This window comes from Equus przewalskii, chromosome 9 (genome assembly GCF_037783145.1).
Source record: "Equus przewalskii isolate Varuska chromosome 9, EquPr2, whole genome shotgun sequence".
Classification (NCBI taxonomy): Eukaryota; Metazoa; Chordata; class Mammalia; order Perissodactyla; family Equidae; genus Equus; species Equus przewalskii.
This window is the reverse complement of record NC_091839.1, coordinates 77,027,704-77,047,660: the sequence shown is the minus strand read 5'-3', so window position 1 is coordinate 77,047,660 and position 19,957 is coordinate 77,027,704. Positions and strand designations below refer to the sequence as shown.

General features: G+C 37.9%; 1 protein-coding gene across 10 annotated transcripts in view; it reads right to left on the bottom strand.

Moving 5' to 3' along the window:
• AKAP7 (A-kinase anchoring protein 7) overlaps nucleotides 1-19,957 on the bottom strand; it is a 134,570-nt gene that overhangs the window by 39,602 nt on the left and 75,011 nt on the right. For all 10 annotated transcript variants that reach the window (XM_070557131.1, XM_070557130.1, XM_070557129.1 and 7 more), the window contains one exon: nucleotides 15,975-16,122. In XM_070557131.1, the coding sequence (XP_070413232.1) occupies nucleotides 15,975-16,122 (148 nt within the window). The remainder of the gene's footprint in view (nucleotides 1-15,974; nucleotides 16,123-19,957) is intronic.

Below are 19,957 nucleotides of genomic sequence, written 5' to 3'. Positions count from 1 at the left end.
ATGGAGTGCTCTGAATGCTCACCAGAATGGCTCCTGAAAACATTCATCTTCCAGGAAAAAGAGCAACCTGAACCATTCACAAGTAATCCCTGGAGTTTTATGGGGCTTTATTAGGGGACTAACAGAGTCCTTTCAGTAATACACAGAGATCTACCACAACTAGAAGATTAAAAAAAGAAGTAAGGTTAACTTCACTGAGAAAAACTATCTGATATGATATCATGTTCATAAATTGAAAACCATATCCTTTTCGTGTTTTCTTTTCTCACAGGCCTGGCCATAGACACATCATGATTAGCATCTGCTACAGTAATTTGGATTTGTATTATAAGTGGCAGGAATAAAACTAAAAAGTATGAGGGGGTGGCAGCTGCCTCTTCTCGGTGTACATTGAAATATCAGCTCTGACTATTGTCTCTAATGGAAAAAAATAATTCTTAACTATGACCAAAAACTCTACTCTCTGTTTCATAGGTTGGCCTTGTTTTCTACTTATAACTTAACACACATATATATTTGGATTTCTGAGCAACCTTGCTGTAAAGTCTGACTCGATAAAGAATAAATCTCACTGTAAGATTCTGACTATAAAGCTTTACAGACTACCAACTCTTCTGGGACCTCCAATTCATTAATTAAAGGAAATCTGAGTGTGACAACGTATGGAAACACATGAGAAAGAAAAGAAAAAGTAAACGCCCTTTTATTCAGAAGAGTGAAGAGAAAGAGAACATTACATCATGAAGAGTAAAGAGAGAGGAAAATTGCTTTATCCCTACAAATTCTGGAGCCAACCCCTGGGAGACACGCTTTTAAGCTCAAAAGAGACACTTCAGGAAGATTTCATTATACAGCAGGTTGCACACTTACAGAAACTGTTATGCCAAGAAATGTCACAGTTTCAATGAAAATGTATGCAAATTCAAGAAGTGCTGGACAACTTATGTTTTGGAAGGTGTCGCAATTTTTTATATTGCCATCAGGGTGCCAAAAGACAAACAATTATTCCGGGCCTGAGGAAGGTTGGATGGGCATATCCAATAGAGTTATTCTGTTTCTCTATGTTACTGTAAAACCCAATTTCAGTTCTCAATAATCAATTCACAATAAGCATACATCTTCCTCATGTCCCAAACCCACTAGATGCTCCTCATTGTTTAGCCACTCTGCATCTCTGTAGCCATTCTGTAAGCAACGGGCAAGTTCTGAAACTACATCATTAACTATTTGAAAGTGGTTCTTTATGAGTGTCTGTAAAGGAAAGAGTTTGAAAAATCATAACAAAAAACTTTAAGGATTATCTGTAAATCTCACTGTTAAAGTCATGTTTTTAATAACCAGGGAGAAGAATCTTGGTCTAAACTGAGAAATTTGGGCGCCAAGAATCTTTCCTTTTTTTTTTTTTTTAACCATTATTCCTACTTTAGTCCATATTTTCAACATAAACTTTTTACTTCTCTTTCCAGTGCTTTAAGTGTTTTTCTCTAAAACTGAAAGTTATGGGTATTTGTGTTTGCAATTGCCATATGCTATACAATTCCAGTATGTAACTGGAAAGAGAATGTATTTTTTCCTATAAAACAAAAGGAGAAAAAAATAACGCACCACACACAGTGTATGTGCATTTAGGAAATGGGAGGAAACAAGCAGATAACTAGAGCTACGGAAGTCCTTCGTTACCAATCCAGAACAGTCCTTCCTAAATCTCTGCAGGGGCATTCCTGCTTAGTGCCAATTTTCATAATGCCTCCTCCATGCTTATTATTCAGTCAGTTCTTTTCTATTTATTGGCCCAATCTTAAACAATGTTTGTAGCTGAAGCCTTTTCCTTAATTAGTGAGAAATAAATTAGGGAGGAGAATTTATCTCCCTGTTCAGAGAAAAGACAGCAGTAGCACTCACGAGGCAGGAGCCTGGAAGATGGGCTGACAAGTTACATCATATATTTGGACACCTCCAATTTATATTATACCTTTTTATCAATCCAATTTGATTCTAGGCACTATTTATTAAGCACTTAGTATGCGCTTCTATGAGAATCTAATCAGCTCTTGGGGTGAAGGAACTCTTGAGTGGAGGAGCACAGCCAGAGTAGGTGTGAGAGAAAGCCGGGGCCCAGGAGAGCAGGAGGCCCATGTTTGTAGGCATGCCCAGAGGGAGCAGGAGGGAGCTCAGCCTTCAGCCAGTGGTAAATCCCATTCGACAGTTTTATTAAGGCAATGAGTAACAGGGGAACAAAGGCCAGTAACAGTCATCTGTTCTAGACAGAGAGTGTTCAGTCCTGCTCTTTACAGTCTGTCCTTCTTTTCAGGCATTAACAATGAAATCACAAAAACTGACATGAGTTACTCACTCAAGGACAAGTTAAACGTTTGGATGTTAAAACCTATTTAAAAAAAATAAAAAGGAATACCAAAGAATACACTTAATCTGCTGGCCAGTATTTGTGTTATGTGGCATGGTTGCTTTCTTATTCAAGTGCCGTTAATCCTTTAAGGCCCTGAGCCTTTCAGAGAGAAAGCAACATCTTTCACAGGAAGAAAAAAATGAACTTCAGAAAAGTCAGTAGGACCCAATGAGTAGTTTATTTGCAGTTTAACAATGTAAACAACACAAAATTTGGTCCTATAGTTTCTAACTTATTGGGGGTTTTTCACAAGTCCTAATTATTCTGTATGTGGAATATCCTCAATCTATATTTAGCTCTGAAAGTCGTCCACTTTTTGACCTTGGGCAAGACAACTGTCAGTCACTAACAACAAAATAGCAGAAAGAGAAATCAAGACTATAATCCCATTTACAATCACAACAAAAAGAATAAAATACTAGGAATAAATCTAACCAAGGAGGGAAAGATCTATACACTGAAAACTATAAACATTATTGGAAGAAATTGAAGAAGATACAAAGAAATGGAAAGATATTTCTTGCTCATGGATTGGAAAAATCAACATAGTTAAAATTTCCATACTTCTGAAAGCAATCTACAGATTCAATGCAATCTCTATCAAAGTCCATGACATTTTTCATGGAAACAGAAGAAAGAATCCTAAAATCCATATGGAACAACAGAAGACCCCGAATAGCCAAAGCAACTCTGAGAAAAAAGAACAAAGCTGGAGGTATCACACTCCCTGATTTCAAAATATACTACAAAGCTATAGTAATCAAAACAGCATGGTATTGGCACCAAAACAGACACAGAAATCAATGGAACAGAATTGAACACCCAGAAATAAAGCCACACATCCATGGACAGCTAATTTTCAACAAAGGAGCCAAGGACATACAAAGGAAAAAGGAAAGTCTCTTCAATAAATGGTGCTGGGAAAACTGGACAGCCACATGCAAAAGAATGAAAGTAGACCATTATCTTACACCATGCATAAAAATCAACTCAAAATGGATTAAAGACTTGAATGTAAGACCTGGAACCATAAAATTCCTAGAAGAAAACATAGGCAGTACACTCTTTGACATCGGTCTTAGCAGTATCTTATTGAATATCATGTCTTCTCAGGTAAGGGAAACAAAAGAAAAACTAAACAAATGGGACTACACCAGACTAAAAAGCTTCTGCAAGGCAAAGAAACCATCAACAAAATGAAAAGACAACCCACCAACTGGGAGAAAATATTTCCAAATCATATATCCGATAAGAGGTTAACATCCAAAATATATAAAGAACTCATACATCTCAATAAAAAAAAAACCTAACAACCAAATTAAAAAATGGGCAGAGGATCTGAACAGACATTTTTCCAAGGAAGATATACAGATGGCCAACAGGCACATGAAGAGGTTCAACATCACTAATCATTAGGGAAATGCAAATCAAAACTACAATGAGGTGCAGAAAACTACACCTCAAGCCCATCAGAATGACTATTATTAAAAAGACAAGAAATAACAAGTGTTGGAGAGGATGTGGAGAAAGGAGAACCCTCATATGCTGCTGGTGAGAATGTAAACTGGTGCAGACACTATGGAAAACAATATAGAGATTCCTCAAAAAATTAAGAATAGAACTACCATACGATCCAGCTATTCTACTTCTGGGTATTTACCTAAAGAACACAAAAACACTAATTCAAAAAGATATATGCGCCCCCACGTTCATTACAACATTATTCACAATAGTCAAGAATTGAAAACAACCTAAGTGTTCATCAACGGATGAATGGTAAAGAAGATGTGGTACATAAAATGGAATACTACTCAGCTATAAAAAAAAAAAGATGAAATCTTGCCATTTGCGACAACATGGATAGACCTTGAGGGTATTATGCTAAGTGAAATAAGTCAGACAGAGAAAGACAAATACCATATGATTTCAGTCATATGGAAAATTTTTAAAAAACAATAACATAAAACAAACAGATAGACACAGAGAATAGATTGGTGGTTACCAGAGGGGAAGGGGAGAGAGCAAAAGGAGTAACAGGGTACATATGTATGGTGACAGATGGCAACTAGACTTTTGGTGGTGAATCTAATGTGAGCACAGAAGTTGAAATATAATGATGTATGCTTGAAATTTATATAATGTTATAAACCAGTGTTACCTCAATAAAAAATTAATTAAAATTTTAAAAAGACAACAGCCACATTTCCTACTATGTAAAATATTTGAAGACTTCAAATAAAAGGTACTTTAATACCTCATCACATTAGTATTAAAGATTTTTTTCCCTAATAACACTTACAAGGATAAGGAAGAATGAAAGTGAACCTCCAAGATAATGAAAAGAAAATTCACTTATACTAGATGAAATCCAGTCACATGACCCACATTTGGTGGGTCTCAGGATCTGTCATGACCCACCAGGGCCCAAGCTGACATCCGTCTGATAGACTCTGTCAGTATTCATTCTGGTTATAGACACCTCTAATTAGTTTTGGTAATCATCAGAACTATATATAAATACCCATAAAACCAAAATGCTGAGTCTACTTTCTGTTGATACATTTCTTCATCCACATCTGAAATGTCTACCTGTTAGGATGCATTCAGCTGCAAGTAACAAAAAACTCCTGATTCAAATAGTTAAAAAAATAAAGAAATGTCATCATCTCCTATAAGCTAAGATAGAGTGGCTCCAGGGTCGGTTAATTTGGTGGCTTAAGAAGATCATCAAGATTCACCTCCCTAGTCTCCCGTATTTGGCACATGTGCTTGTCGTTACCTAGTATCCCCGGTGGTGAGGATGGCTGCTAAGTCCAGGTATTATGTGTACACCCAGCTAAAAAATATGCCATTCTCTTCTCTATGAATCTCTATGGATCAGCAAAAAAACCATCCCCTGAGGTCCCAAGCCGATTTCCCCTCACCTGTCGGAATTGGGTCACATGTCCCTTCCTGAACTAATCACTGTCGAGAAGAAGGTGCCCTGAAGCCCACCGCCTCATGGGGAAGGGGGCGCTCTGCCAACAGGGAAGAAGGCGGGAGAGAAGTGACTCAGAACAGGCAAACCACCAGCATCCACTGGAGTCTTATATTTAACTTTTAACAAAAATGTGATATCCACTGTTTAGTCAACTAAAATTAGGAAAGTGATTGAAAGGGTCTATAAATAATTTTGTACAGCAAAAAAAAAAAAGGAAAAAGCTCTAAAAAGGAAATCATTGAAAAAGAGTGTCATGCTAGTTAAAAAAAGCTATCGTATACAGATAAATGTATGTCACACTTAGAAACTAAACTCCTGCTAAATGCATAGTTGGAGAACAAGCAGCAAAACTGTGAACTGCCTTTCTCTAAACCTGATTATGCTAAGACTGACTTCTTAAGCAGAAGCTTTTGCTTTGATCAGAGCTGTTAGCAATGAAAATGTATTTGGCAGCTATGGTCCCCTTGTATGAAATATAACACTTGTGATGATGAAATGTAGTGTTCTTCACTCATAGCCAGAATCATGACAAAATATTCACCTAAATATCCCAGTCAAGAGAAGATCAAATAGAACCACAATTCATGAATTGACACAATGTTGTTCTCTCAGTTACACTTCGTGTTTTAGGTATTGTATGTAAAACATATCCAAGTCAGATAACATAACAAAGGATTTTTATGACTTAATGAAAAAAGAGAATTTAAACGTCATGAAGGGAAATCAGTACACTCTGTGTTTTTTAAAGCCTCGTTATCCCTCTGTTTTTACCAGGACAAGTTTCTCTGTAGAAGCAGCAAACTTGAATAGCCAAGGAGCATTTTTATGCCATTGCTGTCCAGATTCCACAGACCAACAAGAAACAGCACACGGATTTGTCACATTTGCTTATACAACTTCCACAACCTGGGGCTGGCCCAGTGGAGCAGCGGCTAAGTTCACACATTCCACTTTAGCGGCCCAGGGTTCACCAGTTCAGATCCCAGGTGCGGACATGGCACCACTTGGCAAGCCATGCTGTGGCAGGTGTCCCACATATAAAGCAGAGGAAGATGGGCATGGATGTTAGCTCAGGGCCAGTCTTCCTCAGCAAAAAGAGGAAGATTGGCAGCAGATATTAGCTCAGGGCTAATCTTCCTCAAAAAAAAAAACCTCCACGACCTTTTCTCTCTCTGAGCCCCTTTCTTTAAGGTCTTCTTCCTTCCTCTACAATCCTTATCTCAGGTAACTAACTTTTTAAGTTTTTAAATGCACCAATGTTAATCACATGCCAATTTAGGAAAAGCATTAAGAAAAATGCAAATCCATAATAACCTGAAATGGGTGTTCTGATGTTAGGAAAGTAAGAATACTGTTGCAATAAGTATTCTAATACAATGAGTATTGCTATTAATATTAATAACTAACATTTTTATAACACTATATGTCAGGCACTGTGCTAAGCACTTTTAAGACACTAACAAGCATTTTTAGTGTGTTGGAAAAATGTACTCAGACGCAATTAAACAATGTGATGGGCTAGTTGGCCCTACCTTTTGGCAACTGGAAGGGTCTCCCAGCACGAATTTCCTACATCCTAATGGCTGTGTTTAACCGCAGACCCTGCACATCAATCATTTCATTTAGGTAGTTTTTCTTTTTATTTGGAATTCAATATTTGCTTTCAGATTTTCTAAAATACACTTAAAATTGAAGGCTCTACAAATAAACCATGAAATAACGTAAATTATTATTGCATCATTCCACCAGCAATGCTTAATTTGTCAGATAGATAAGCCCATCCCCGCGCCCCGCCTCTGTAATATGGGGGGTTCCTTGGGCAGCTCACAGACATCATAAAGTTTGAACCCGGGCCAACAGATGGTTGTATTTCAAAACAGCCTCAGCCACAGCTGCCCCTTGGTGTTAGCATCCAGATTAATAGCTGATACACCAGTTAAAATATAGTGAGCCATCACGAAGATTAATTCTCTCCCTTATCCTAAAGCTTCTTCTAACTCAAGCAAAGGGAAAGAAATAAGTTAAGATCTCCAACTATCAGTTGCGTTTCATTTTTATTAGGGGCATATCACAATGAAACGGGAAACACTTTCTTATTAGAAGACATGTTTCCACAAAGAAACACTGAAAAAGAAGACAATTAGATTACAAAAAGGAACAAGATCAGCATTTGAAATATAGTATTGGAACACGACCAAGGTTCCACTTTTAAGAACATCATGCTTTCTAGGTAGCAGGACGTTAAGACCCAGTTAAACCAGGAGGTTCTTGGTTTTCTTCTTTTATCCCCAGCACAGCACACTTACCAGTGTACCATTTGAATGATAAACTACATGGTCACTCAACTTCTGTGTCATAAAATACATAATTAAATACCCTGTACTCAGCTTTGATTAAATTACTTGATAATTTTTGAACAGAGAAAATTTTCAACAGCTAAAGTTTTCAAGTGAAAAAAAGAATGTACATTTCTCTCAGATGATATACTGTCTTTTCACTTTTCCCTCTTCTAACATGCTTGAAATAGATTCCTCTTAATCAGTCTAAGTAGAGATGAAATTTTCTTAATCATCTCCCTGTCAGCCTGTGCAAAAGAAAACAAGATAAATATTTTGGTCCTACCCACCACAAAAGAGACATTCCTATATTACACACGATCAATGTCACATCATAATGATTTTTACATGAGTCATTTCATATAGAAATGCTATTGTCCGTCTGGGGTATGTTTGCACTTGTTATATTTTTACCACAGAATGCCTAAATGGAAATTAAAGAGGGAGGGAGAAAAAAATTAAGAAGAGAGGAATCACAGGTTTATATTTTATATAGAGACAGCTGAGTAGCCATGAAAATGAATTTGTTGGAAGAAAAAGTTGGAAATATTGATCGAAATTAAGTTTGAAGAGTTGTCTAAGGATTAAATTTTTTCATGGCTTCCTTGGACCATGAGCTCAAGAAGCAGGTCGTAAGTGTTTAGGCCTCAGGACTTTTTCACACTGTTAAAAATCACTGACAATCTCCCCACCCCCAAGAGCTTTTGTTTATGTTTATCAACATTTTTCAATGTTTATCAATATTTACTGCATTCAAAATTAAAATAGAATTTAAAATTTTTTATTTATTAATTCATTTCAAAATATCAATACACTCCTTATAATAAATAAGTGAAACATTACCATAAATGTTTTTATGTAAAACAACTACATTTTTTAAGTTAAAAAATTTTATAGTTAGAAGAATGACATTTTACATTTTTGTAATTTTCTTTAATGTCTGGCTGAATCAAAGCTTCATCCTCATATCTGATTCTGCATTCGATCTGTTGCAATATGTTGTTTCATTTGAAGTATAAGAAAAATCCAGCCTCACAAAGATATACGGTTGGAAAAGGGAGGAGAATAATGCCTTCTCAGATAACTGTGGATATTCTTCTTTCATAGTATACCCAAACTCAACAAGTTGTAGTCTTAAAGTTTAGTCGTAATGTGGAATCTTAAAACTTATCAATGAACTTTCCATTCTCTTTACAGTCAAATCTTTTGGTCTATCTTGAACTTTTAACGGATCTTTTCTCCATGCGTGTCTTTATTACAACATATATTGGCCATTTAAAAAATATTGATTCATTAAGTTTTGCAGAGCTTCCATATTCTGACATATTTCCTTATGCAATATCAAAAAGACCGTATTCATTAATATCGGCCCATTTCATGAGGAAAGTCTCTAAGTATGGATTGCCCAGGAGCGCGAGGAAATTTCTGGGGGTGATGGAGATGTCCACATCTTGATGGTGATAATGGTTTCATAGTGTACACATATGTTAAAAACTCATCAACTTGTACACTTTAAGTATGTGCAGGTTTTGTATATAAGTTATACCTCAGTAAAGTAAAAATAGTATCATAGAGAAAAACAAGCTGGGGAAATGGAGTTCATTCTTCTACCCTGTGCTCTCTACCTTTATGTATAAAATTTTCCATAATAAAAAGCGGGAAACGTCTTTAAGTTTTAAGAAACTGTCAAACTCATGGTCATAGACTAGAGTTTTCCAAAATTCTTATTTTAGAAAATAAGAATATTTTAGAAAATAAGAATTTGCCTGAAAGCTTGAATTTTACCATTAGCAGTAAACAATGTCACTTGTCCTTGATGTGACAGGTTTATTTATTTTCAAGAAAATGTATGCCAAATACCCAAGTGTGAAAAGGAGAGCCTGTCTGTGAGTCATTCGTCAAGAAAAAACAGTGTTCCATGAAAGTGGCTACTGTAGCTTGTAGCCTAACAACAACGCAAGTGCTTTTCCTGCTTCAACACGCAACAGAGTGCTTCCTGCACACTTCTCATTTTTGCTACACAGAATATTAATAAGACACATATGGACACAGATTAGATCCAATTAATAATTCTTACTACTCAGCAAGAACATTCTTAGACAAAATTGGCTTTTTAAAAGAAAATTTTAACTACAACTGCCTTGATTCATACTGACCACACACAGTTTTACCCACCATTGTTTTTGTATAATCTATAAATGTTACCCAGAAGAAAAGGCAAATAATATCTTAGTATTATTATAAAAATAATTTTGCCCTCACAGACCCGTAAAAGTATCACAGGGAAGGGACTAATGAACCACACTTTGAGAACTACTGAACTAAAGCACATTTTAAAAGAATTTAAAACCCAACAAAAGTGTAGCCTTGTGAATTATTAGAACATTAAATCATTCATAAGATAAGCACAGTGAAACACATTTTTCTACAGCAAAAAGTAAATGATTCACACGAGAAAAATAAACATTCAAGTACATAATCTATTGCCGGTAAGTTTCTCCACTAAGTGGACCTTTGAGTGGGCACACGGCATTTAAGCAGTACAAACATTTTCAAACTAAACATTTAAAAAATTTATTATGTATCATTGATCTGACAAAGGTTGATATTTAAGGATTCTAGAAAGCTCAAAGATTTTTGTCCTAGCTATACCTTTCACCCAATGAAGAAAAATTGTCAACTTCCTTCTCCCTCCACCCCTTCCTGACACAACCACCAGTGGGTCAATTACACTGACAGTATTATCTTCCATAAAGACCCTCATGCCTACACACTGAACCTGGGCAAGATCCAGAGCTTCTGGAGCTCTGCCCTGGCCCCTAAGAGTAAAGAAGTATTGAAAATTAGGACACCAAAGTCAGAGCTGAGGGTCTCCCCAGATGCAACCCCAAAAGTCCTTTCCTTTTGGCTGAACCACCACCTAGATACAACGATTGGCAATCCCTGGGTGGACCAGGACAAGCCTTTAAGACTGACAGGATTGGTCTAAGCTGCCCAAGTCTCTGAAGGGTGAGTCTCAAAAAGCAGGAACACTGGGAGAGAATAAATTCATTGACTCAACTCACTCAGAATTCTCATAGTGTTTCAGCCCATAAAGTCTGAGTCTGGTTTCTTGTTGGCCTGACTTGTTTGGCACTGGATACAGACTGAAGTCACTATAGCTGTGACGATTGCAACTTACCTGACTATGACTCTTTTCCTCTTCTGTCACCATATCCTTGCAGACCTGCATGCTTCTAGCTGAGCCAACGGTTGGCCCAACCCTAACCCCTTATCACCTCTGTGCTACAGTCAGAAACTAACTGGACGTCTTATCTTTAGGATCCAATCGTGTGTCACTAAGCTGAGTATTAAACTTCACCCTCTTTTTATCCCACATCTATCTAACTCAGTCTCCTTTATTACATATTCACTGCCTCCCTATGTGTGACTAAGCCCATCTTCTTTCCTACATCCCTCACCAACTCCTCAAACACAAACCTGGCAACCTCCCCCTCTGGAGCTTCCTCAGCTAACCAGATGCAGGCTCAACCACCACGGTCTCTGTGGGGCGCCTCCTGTCACTAATAGTGCCTTCCTGCTGCTTCCCAACCCATTGCTTCCTGTCCCCTGTAAATCATACTTATTGCTCATGGAAAGTATCCTTTCTCTACTATCCATCTATCTGCTCCTCAGCCTCATCCTATTCTTTCCAGGCCCAGCCACTCGTCACACCCACACTTTTCTAGAAGGTAAAATTATAAGCTTCTTCCACTGCGACCTTTCGAAGCCCATTATTGTTATGGACAAAGCCCTACTCATCTATTCTTCCTCCCTCTCCATTTCTCAGAGGTAGTCTTAGCTCTCCAGTGCCTCTGTGTCACTCTTAAGGACTATGTCTTTTTTTTTTTTTTTTTTTTTAAAGATTTTATTTTTTCCTTTTTCTCCCCAAAGCCCCCCCGGTACATAGTTGTGCATTCTTCGTTGTGGGTTCCTCTAGTTGTGGCATGTGGGACGCTGCCTCAGCGTGGTCTGATGAGCAGTGCCATGTCCGCGCCCAGGATTCGAACCGACGAAACACTGGGCCGCCTGCAGCAGAGTGCGCGAACTTAACCGCTCGGCCACGGGGCCAGCCCCAGGACTATGTCTTATACTTCTCTGTATCTCATGATACCCAAGAAAGAAGTATACACATTGTACACGTTCAATAACGTGTGTAAATTAACGATGAATAATTATTATTAAGCAAAAAAACAGCTGGGATTCCCAGAAAATCATTGTTTCCACCTCTGCTTGCAAAAGTTATAAAGAAATACACTGGCCTGCAAAAAAGCACCTTCTAGACCTTTCCAAATTCCCCCATTGCCTCCTATAAGATATGTCTGACAGGTGAAAGTAAACCAGTGTTCGCAAGCACTAAATTGCTCATCAATCTTACAAAGGGTGTCATTTAGTCGATTACCCTCCCTAAGGAAATATAAATGGAACATAGCTGCCTGGGAAGAATTAATTCACTCAACTCCAGTAAGTAGCTCACAGAGAACAGCTTTCATCACCCTAGGCTATCTGACCCATATTTCATTCCTGTTCCACCAGGAAGAAATGGTTTTTTCCTTTTTTTTTTTTTTTTGGAGGGCGTGAAGATTTGAATTTTAGCTAATTGGTGCTGTTAGGTTTGTAAGGAGTTGCAGCCCAATATTAAGTAGGCATAATATCACCCAAAGTTTTGATTATGAGAGAATTAAAATGTAGTACTTTTTCTTATATCTAAAAATGTGAATGTTGCCTCCATATCCTAGCAAACTCCCTCAACTCTCCACATAAATGTGGACGATGGCAGCAGACGGAGAGGAAAACGCTCAGCCTGGACATGTGCAGCAGGCACAGGTAACAGCAACAGCTGGCAGGGGGCCCAAATTCAGATGCATTCGGGAGCCAAGCAGGTAGGGTCAACAAGTCCAGCAAATTGTATAAGAAGAAGAACAGAGCAAGGAGGGTGATAAAGGGCCAGTGTGCCTACCGCCCGTCCAGGAAATCGCTGCTAGGCAAGAATGTGGGATCAGGTGGCCACACTTCCTCTTGTTCAGAAGGCACCACAAACTCAGACATTTTTTACATAAAATCACCCCAATATTGGCAAGTTATTCAAATTAGAAAAACAAATGAACAAAAAACCCTCTGCCAGTCAAGCACAACATGAAAGGCCGCTAATTTTCCATCGTTGGAACATATACAGTAAGGTTGGTGGGGGGTAAAAAATATTATAAAAATCTGTTCCTAACACTAAATCCCTACTTCACACCCTCTTTTAGTAACTGGATTTCCGCGTTAATCCTCTGTGTCCAAGTAATCATATTAATGAACATACCAGGTCGATTAAAAGCTCAAATGCAACAACAACCAAAAACAAGAAGAAAATAAGAATGAATATGTATCAAATCTTTGGCTTAGAGATGACTTAGTCATAACAATTACAGAAATCACAGGAGACCTTTACTATTTACTTATAATTTAACAAAAATTCAAAACATTTAATATGAAAAATACCTTGTGACCAAAATTAAATGCAAAATAAAACCTGGAAAATATTTGAAGCCAATATAGCAAAGAAGTAATTATCTTTAAAAAAAAGCTCATAAATTGGTAAGAGATACAAGAATAAACTCCAACTCTTTATGGACAAGGATAATTTGCTGTTGCCCGTTCCTAACCCAGCGCAAAGCCTGCGGGACGAGGACTGAGACAGCTGCAAAACCACATGTGGGGTTCCAAGAGGGAAACATGCACAATAAGATGAACTCTGGAAAAAACTTAAAAAGCACCAGAGGAAATCCAGTGTCACAAAAGACCCAACAAATAGAAGAATTCATACCCAAGGAAACAGAAATTTAAAAAATAAGAAAAGAACATAAAAAATTAACTATATTGAAATCCTCCAAGAGATAAATGAAGGAACAGTACCTGTGAGACAAAGAATAGAACAGAAAAATATGAAAAAGAATCAACTGGAAATCTTAGAAGTGAAGCATATGGTCATTGATGATAAAAAAAAAACAAAAAAAGATGCCCTGAATGAGACAGTTGAAAAGAACATCAGTGATTTGGAATCTAGAACTCTCCAAGAATGTGCCATTAACAAATTAAGAGATAGGAAATATGGAAATCAAACAAATTCTCTCCCCAGAAAAATTCACATGTCCCTATATATAAAGTTTTATGAACAATTCCAGGAGGTTCCCAGAGTCCTTGGAACCCAACTTCTACCCTAGAACTCTGACTGCAAACTATCTCATGATCTGAAATCTATCCCACTCTATTAATGCACATAATAAATACTGGTTCAAGGTTCAGGAAACACACACTAAATTTGAGTTAGGATCAAATCAAAGAGAGGCTAAATCAATGTAAACCAATTAAATCTGATCAAGAAATGAAATTGACAAAGATAGTGTCCCAAATCCTGCTAAATATCCTCTGTAACAAAACTCAGGTAAGATCAAAAAACTCCATAGTTATCCATAGCAAATAAAAGAACTCTAATGTGTATTAAAATTAATTATAACAATAATTATTGTTTTACATGCAGATATTATTTTAAAGTTCATATTGGCATCACAAAATGCGACAGAAAAAATAGAGTATTATAATAGGCAAAACCCCATTTTTTAAAAATAACATTAAAGTCATCGGTGTGGGGATACAAGATCGGCGGAGTTAGAAAGAAGCTAAAATGCTCTAAATTAGAAAAAGGTGAGAGATAAAGAAGCTGCCAGAAAAAGCCAAAGAATTGACTAAAATAAGGGAAATTTTAGAGACTAAGCTGGAAAAGAGCAATAAAAGAGAAAATCCAGTGGCTGGAACCTAGTGATTCGGGGGGAGCTGAGCAGAGCTGCCTCATGGCAGTACAGGTGACGCAAGCTATTCCACAACATCCTCAGTAAAATCTACATATTGCTTGTTTATTTATTTATTTTTTAGTGAGAGAGGCAATGAAGCACTGAGTTCTCTTTCAAGGTTGACCTAAAGTAATTACAGAGAATATATGGAAAGCTAGCCAAAATCTCCGTTACACAAGAAGGGTTAACTTCGCCTTTTAGAATGAACCTAAGCAGGAATGCTTGGCCCTCATCAAAGCTTTGACGGAAGATAGCTCTCTTAGAGATTCTTAAAACATGAAAATTTTCCTTAAAATAGACTTGAAATGCTTTAGAACATAAAGTTCAAATGACATACTGAATATCTTCTGTTTAACATAGCTAAGATCTTTGGAAGGTAAAATGATGACTTCTCTGAAGATCTCTAGTGAGAATTTGGACATAAAATTGGGTCTCTTGAACATTTTTGTAAATGCTTTAATAAAGTGCAGTATTAAGATTCTTTCAGGATGTGCATTTCCACAGGTTTGTTTTCTTCAAGCTGATGGGGACAAAAATTATCTTGGTTGAAGACCTTGAAATATTTAGATACATGTATTTATCTTCTGTGAGTATTTTCATGTTACTTCAAAAGTATACAAATTGAGTGGTCTTGAAGCTCACAATTTTATAAGAATAGTGCCTGGTTTGAAATAGTAAATTTGAATCACAACAGATCAGGTTCCTTTGAAATACATTCACATCACAAATGATGGGGAATAGCCCTGTTCTGGTTAAAAAAATCTTCATTTGGTGTGTACACTTTCCACTTGGAAACACCATTGTGTATGAGTCTGTCTCATTGCATGCCATCTCCCTGAGAGGTGATGGAGGCATTTATGTATGAATCTTTGTTTCCCCTCAAAACATGTTTTCCTTAGGGAAGAAATTGAAGGACAGGTTTTCAATCTTTGCAGACCACCTGCAAAGGCTTCCTCTTCTCAGAGTGAAACTTTCTGGCCTGGAACATTCTATTCCTGATTAAAAGCAGCAGACATGACAGTGCCTGGTGTGGATGGTGTGGTCATGTAGGCCTTCACTGGAGAAAACGTTTTCTTCATATTCATGAAACAAAATTAAACTGAAATGCATTTTGAATCAACTTTCAAGTCTTCACTGTAATTATATTTCAAGCACAAAAGTATAAAAACTATAGGTACTAAAATCTTGACTGATAAATATGAATACTAAATATGTTCTACAAAATCTTCAATGTATGATTTCCAAAGCATAATATTCAGGAGGATATGTCATTGAGGAAAAAAAAAAGGACAACTAGCCCTAAATATCTGCCAAATAAAAATGATGTTAAAGAAACAAAAAATAAAGATAATAAATAATTTTGAAATGGCACTCACCAATCACAATTGAAGACTCACAGTGATAATAACCATTACTTTGTTTTTTCTTCAGCATGGAGCAAAGATCTATGCGATGTACCACTTCTTCTCCAAATCTGTGACTGATAAATTTTTCATAGAATTCAGGGTCTATTTTTTTCACTCCCTTGAAATGACAAAACAAAACCACATCAATCAGTCATTTCATCTAGGCAGCCAGTTCATATTTATATCACGTTCTTCAAACCTGACATTATGTTTTGGTATACAGTACTGCCTACTGGCATCTGAAAATGGATACCACAGAATTGTTGTAGAGTTGTTTTTAAAGTCTCTGCTTGGGATGAGTTCTATTAATAAAAAGTCATTAAAGAGTGTTGGGTTAAATTTGACAGCATTCAAAACTTCATATACTTTAAGCTTCAGAAATAATAAAGTATATCAACTTGAAGTTTGAGATATCAAGAGCAGAGTAATCATCTCCAACAACAATGGAGAGATGGGTGAACTTTTAAAAAGTGATAAGCATCCTAACATTTTATAGTGTGTAAAAGGTTTCAATAAGATGGATCCAACTGCGAAACTCCTTATGTGAGAATCATCTGAAAGACAAGTAAAGGTTATCTGAATTGGAGTAGGGTCGGTGGCTCTTCCAGGTTCTTCTCCACCTGCCCCTCCTGACTCTCAGTGCTTTTCAGAGCAGGCAGAGGGCTGCTGGCTGATCCCAGAGGAATGCCCTGGGACACTGCAGGTTCCCAGCACTTGGGAAAGAAGGTCTCCCCTCCCCTTCCTACACAGCGGTCCTTCATGGAGTCTCAGACCCAAAACAGTCTGTAAGATGGCAGCACAGTACTTCACAGGGCAAGGTCACTGGCTGGCCATGTGTGAACTTTTCCTTTTAATTTATAATTTTTTTTATATTACCCTGGCAATACTTGCCATTTGTTAAAAAGTTGAAAATATGAAGAATCTAGAAAAAAGAAAATAAAAATCACTTATGACCCTGCTATTTATGTAGCATACATTAACACTGGGGAGTACATCCTTCAAGTCTTTTACTGTGCATATATATTATTTTCAGAGTATATTTATATATCTTGCTAAAATGTAATTAGAATACATATTTTCCCTTTTTAGTCATGAAAATTTACTACAAAAAAATTTCAGAGATATAAAACCAAAAAAATTAAAATTAAATCACCCCAAACTCGTACTACTATAATTTTGTTATGTATTTTATTTCTCCTTTGCAAAAAAAGCCCTTTCGTCTTTTTTATAGGAATGTGGTCATGCCCTGAATACTGTGATAATCAGCTTTTTCTTTTCATGTAATACGTCACATCAATAAATAATACATAGACGTACAAAACATTTTTATGTCTCCATACTACTCCACTGTATGGAGATACCATAATTTATTCTTCCAATTCTCTACAATTGGACATTTAGGTTGCTCTTGATTTTTAATATTATACTTAACACGTTTTTGTTGATACACGTTTTTGCTCTGTGTCCAAACGGAGCTCCTGATCTTTCCTGACTGCTCCCCTCAGACTTTCCCATCTCAGTCAACAGTCGCTCCATCCTAGCTGATCAGGCGGAGAGCCCTGGGGTCATCCTTGACTCCCCTCTTTCTCTCAGCCCCACCTCCAGTCAAATCGTGGTGCTGTTCCTTCAGAACACATCCAGTCCTCACCAGTCCCTCCTGCCGCAGCCGCCCAGTATTATCCCACAGCTGCCGCTTCTCCCACTTCCGCCTCCTCTACAGCCAGTGAGCCTACGAAACACACATCAGATCAGGCCGCTCCCCTGCTCAAAACACTACACAGGGTCGCCCTTTTCTCCAAGGAAGAGCCAGATGCCCCAGCGCAGCCCAGCCGTGAGGTCCTGCTCTGCCCTCTCGTACTTCTCCGACCCGGTCTCCCGGGTTTCCCCTTCTCCCCTCTCCCGCTCCCTGCCTCCTCGCTCTTCCTTGACCACGTCAGGCACAAGCCCACCTCCAAGCCATTGCCCTGCCTGTTCCCTCTTCCTGATCGTTCTTCCCCCAGAGATGCCCAGGCCCATCTCCCACCTCCTTTCACTCCTTGCTCAAATGGTCCTTTCTTAACAAGGCCTCACCTGACCACCCCTCTTGGTTCCTACTCCTGCCCCAGAGGCAGTCCCCAACCCTCTCTACCCTTCTCTCTGTACCCATTTATGTCTATTTTTCCACAGCACTTACAGTCTTCTAACATACTGTGTAACTTACTTTATTCTGTTTATTTGTCATTGTCTGTCATTCTCCGTCTCTCCCCATTAGACTGTAAGCTCCGCATGGGACAGGATTTTTGCCTGAGTTTTATTCACTGAAATATCCTCAGTGCCGATGACAGTGCTCCACACGGACAGGGCTCGGTAAGTAACTGTCATCAAGGCAAAGGAGGAGAGTTTCAAGAAGAGGATGGCTAACAACATCAAATGCTGTTCATTCACAGTTCAGCAAGAATGAAACCGAGTGGGTTTCCTTTGCTATGGGGAGCAGAACGCCTCGAGAGAGCCGGCAGAGCACAACGCAGAGGGGCAGTCAGAATGTGAGTTCCAACCCTGCCTCTGCCACTTCAGCCATGTGGTTTCACTGCCGTTTCCCCACCTGAAGAAGGAGGTTAGCAAGAGCACCTACCTCAGAGTGTCAGACAGACTAAACAAGCGACTTTATAAAAGTGCTTAAAACACCAAAATACAGTTAATACTAAAATGCGTGTGTGTGTGTGTCTAATTATCATTAGTGAAATTTAGGGAATAATTTTTTTTAAAGATTTTATTTTTTCCTTTTTCTCCCCAAAGCCCCCTGGTACATAGTTGTATATTCTTCGTTGTGGGTCCTTCTAGTTGTGGCATGTGGGACGCCACCTCAGCATGGCTTTATGAGCAGTACCATGTCCGTGCCCAGGATTCGAACTGATGAAACACTGGGCTGCCTGCAGCAGAGGGCGCGAACTTAACCACTTGGCCACGGGGCTGGCCCCTACGGAATAATTTCAGGAGAGGTGAGATCTCAGAAATTTTTTTTAAAAGTTCTGAGTAAATGGAAACTGACCATTCTTATTTCTCTTTTAAATGATTTTTCATCTGTGTGTGTTGGTGGGCGTGGGGAAGGGTCCTTTAGACCACACAGGAGAATATTAGTGATAACTTAGCAGAAAAAGGGGGGCCTTCAGTTTTCAAGAGACCAGTGCCAGCACTGACTAGCCACTATAATCCCCATTTCAGTTGTGTAAGATGTCATTACTGTTTTAAGATAAGAAATAAGGGAAACATAAGAATCGCTCTAATCTCTTAGGCTAAGTAATTCAATTTTAGCAAAAATTAACACCAACTATTTTGCAAGAATTCTTCACAGATGACTTCCAATAAGAATCTTGAGTTAATTTTTACTAGAGAGTGAAATGGAATTAATTTTTTAACTCAATTTATAGAGAGAGCTGTGGTTCAAAGAGGCATGAGGCCTCAGGAGGCACTAATATTGTATGCCCTGGTCAGAAAACACCTGCAATAATAAAGAACCTAGAAATAGATGGGACTCTGTTTTGTCTGATATATAATATGATTTTCGCTCTCTGAAGAATTTTTGTTTGGCAATATATTTCTTTATTTTTTTTTTCAAGCTCTTTGTCCCATGGCAATATATCTCTTTTCTAGTAAAACCTATCTGAATCAGCCTCGCCATCCAGCTGCAGCAGGTGGTATTTCTCTTTCTTAATAAACAAAAGGACTATTGTTCTAAGAAAATAAATGAGTACATCAAAATTGGGTACCATTTAGGTTAGGCTGAGAAGCCTCCTACTTTCTGAATGAATCCGTTGAGTTGCCAAAATAGTCCCCAGAGACATCATCCTGCAAGGTTATATTTTAAAGCTACAAAGGCTGGGTGACAGCATTATTTCCAGATTTTGGATCCCCAAACTATTCTCTGGTTCCCTTCCTCATAGACTCTTCCCCTGCTACCTTGTCATTTAAAGATC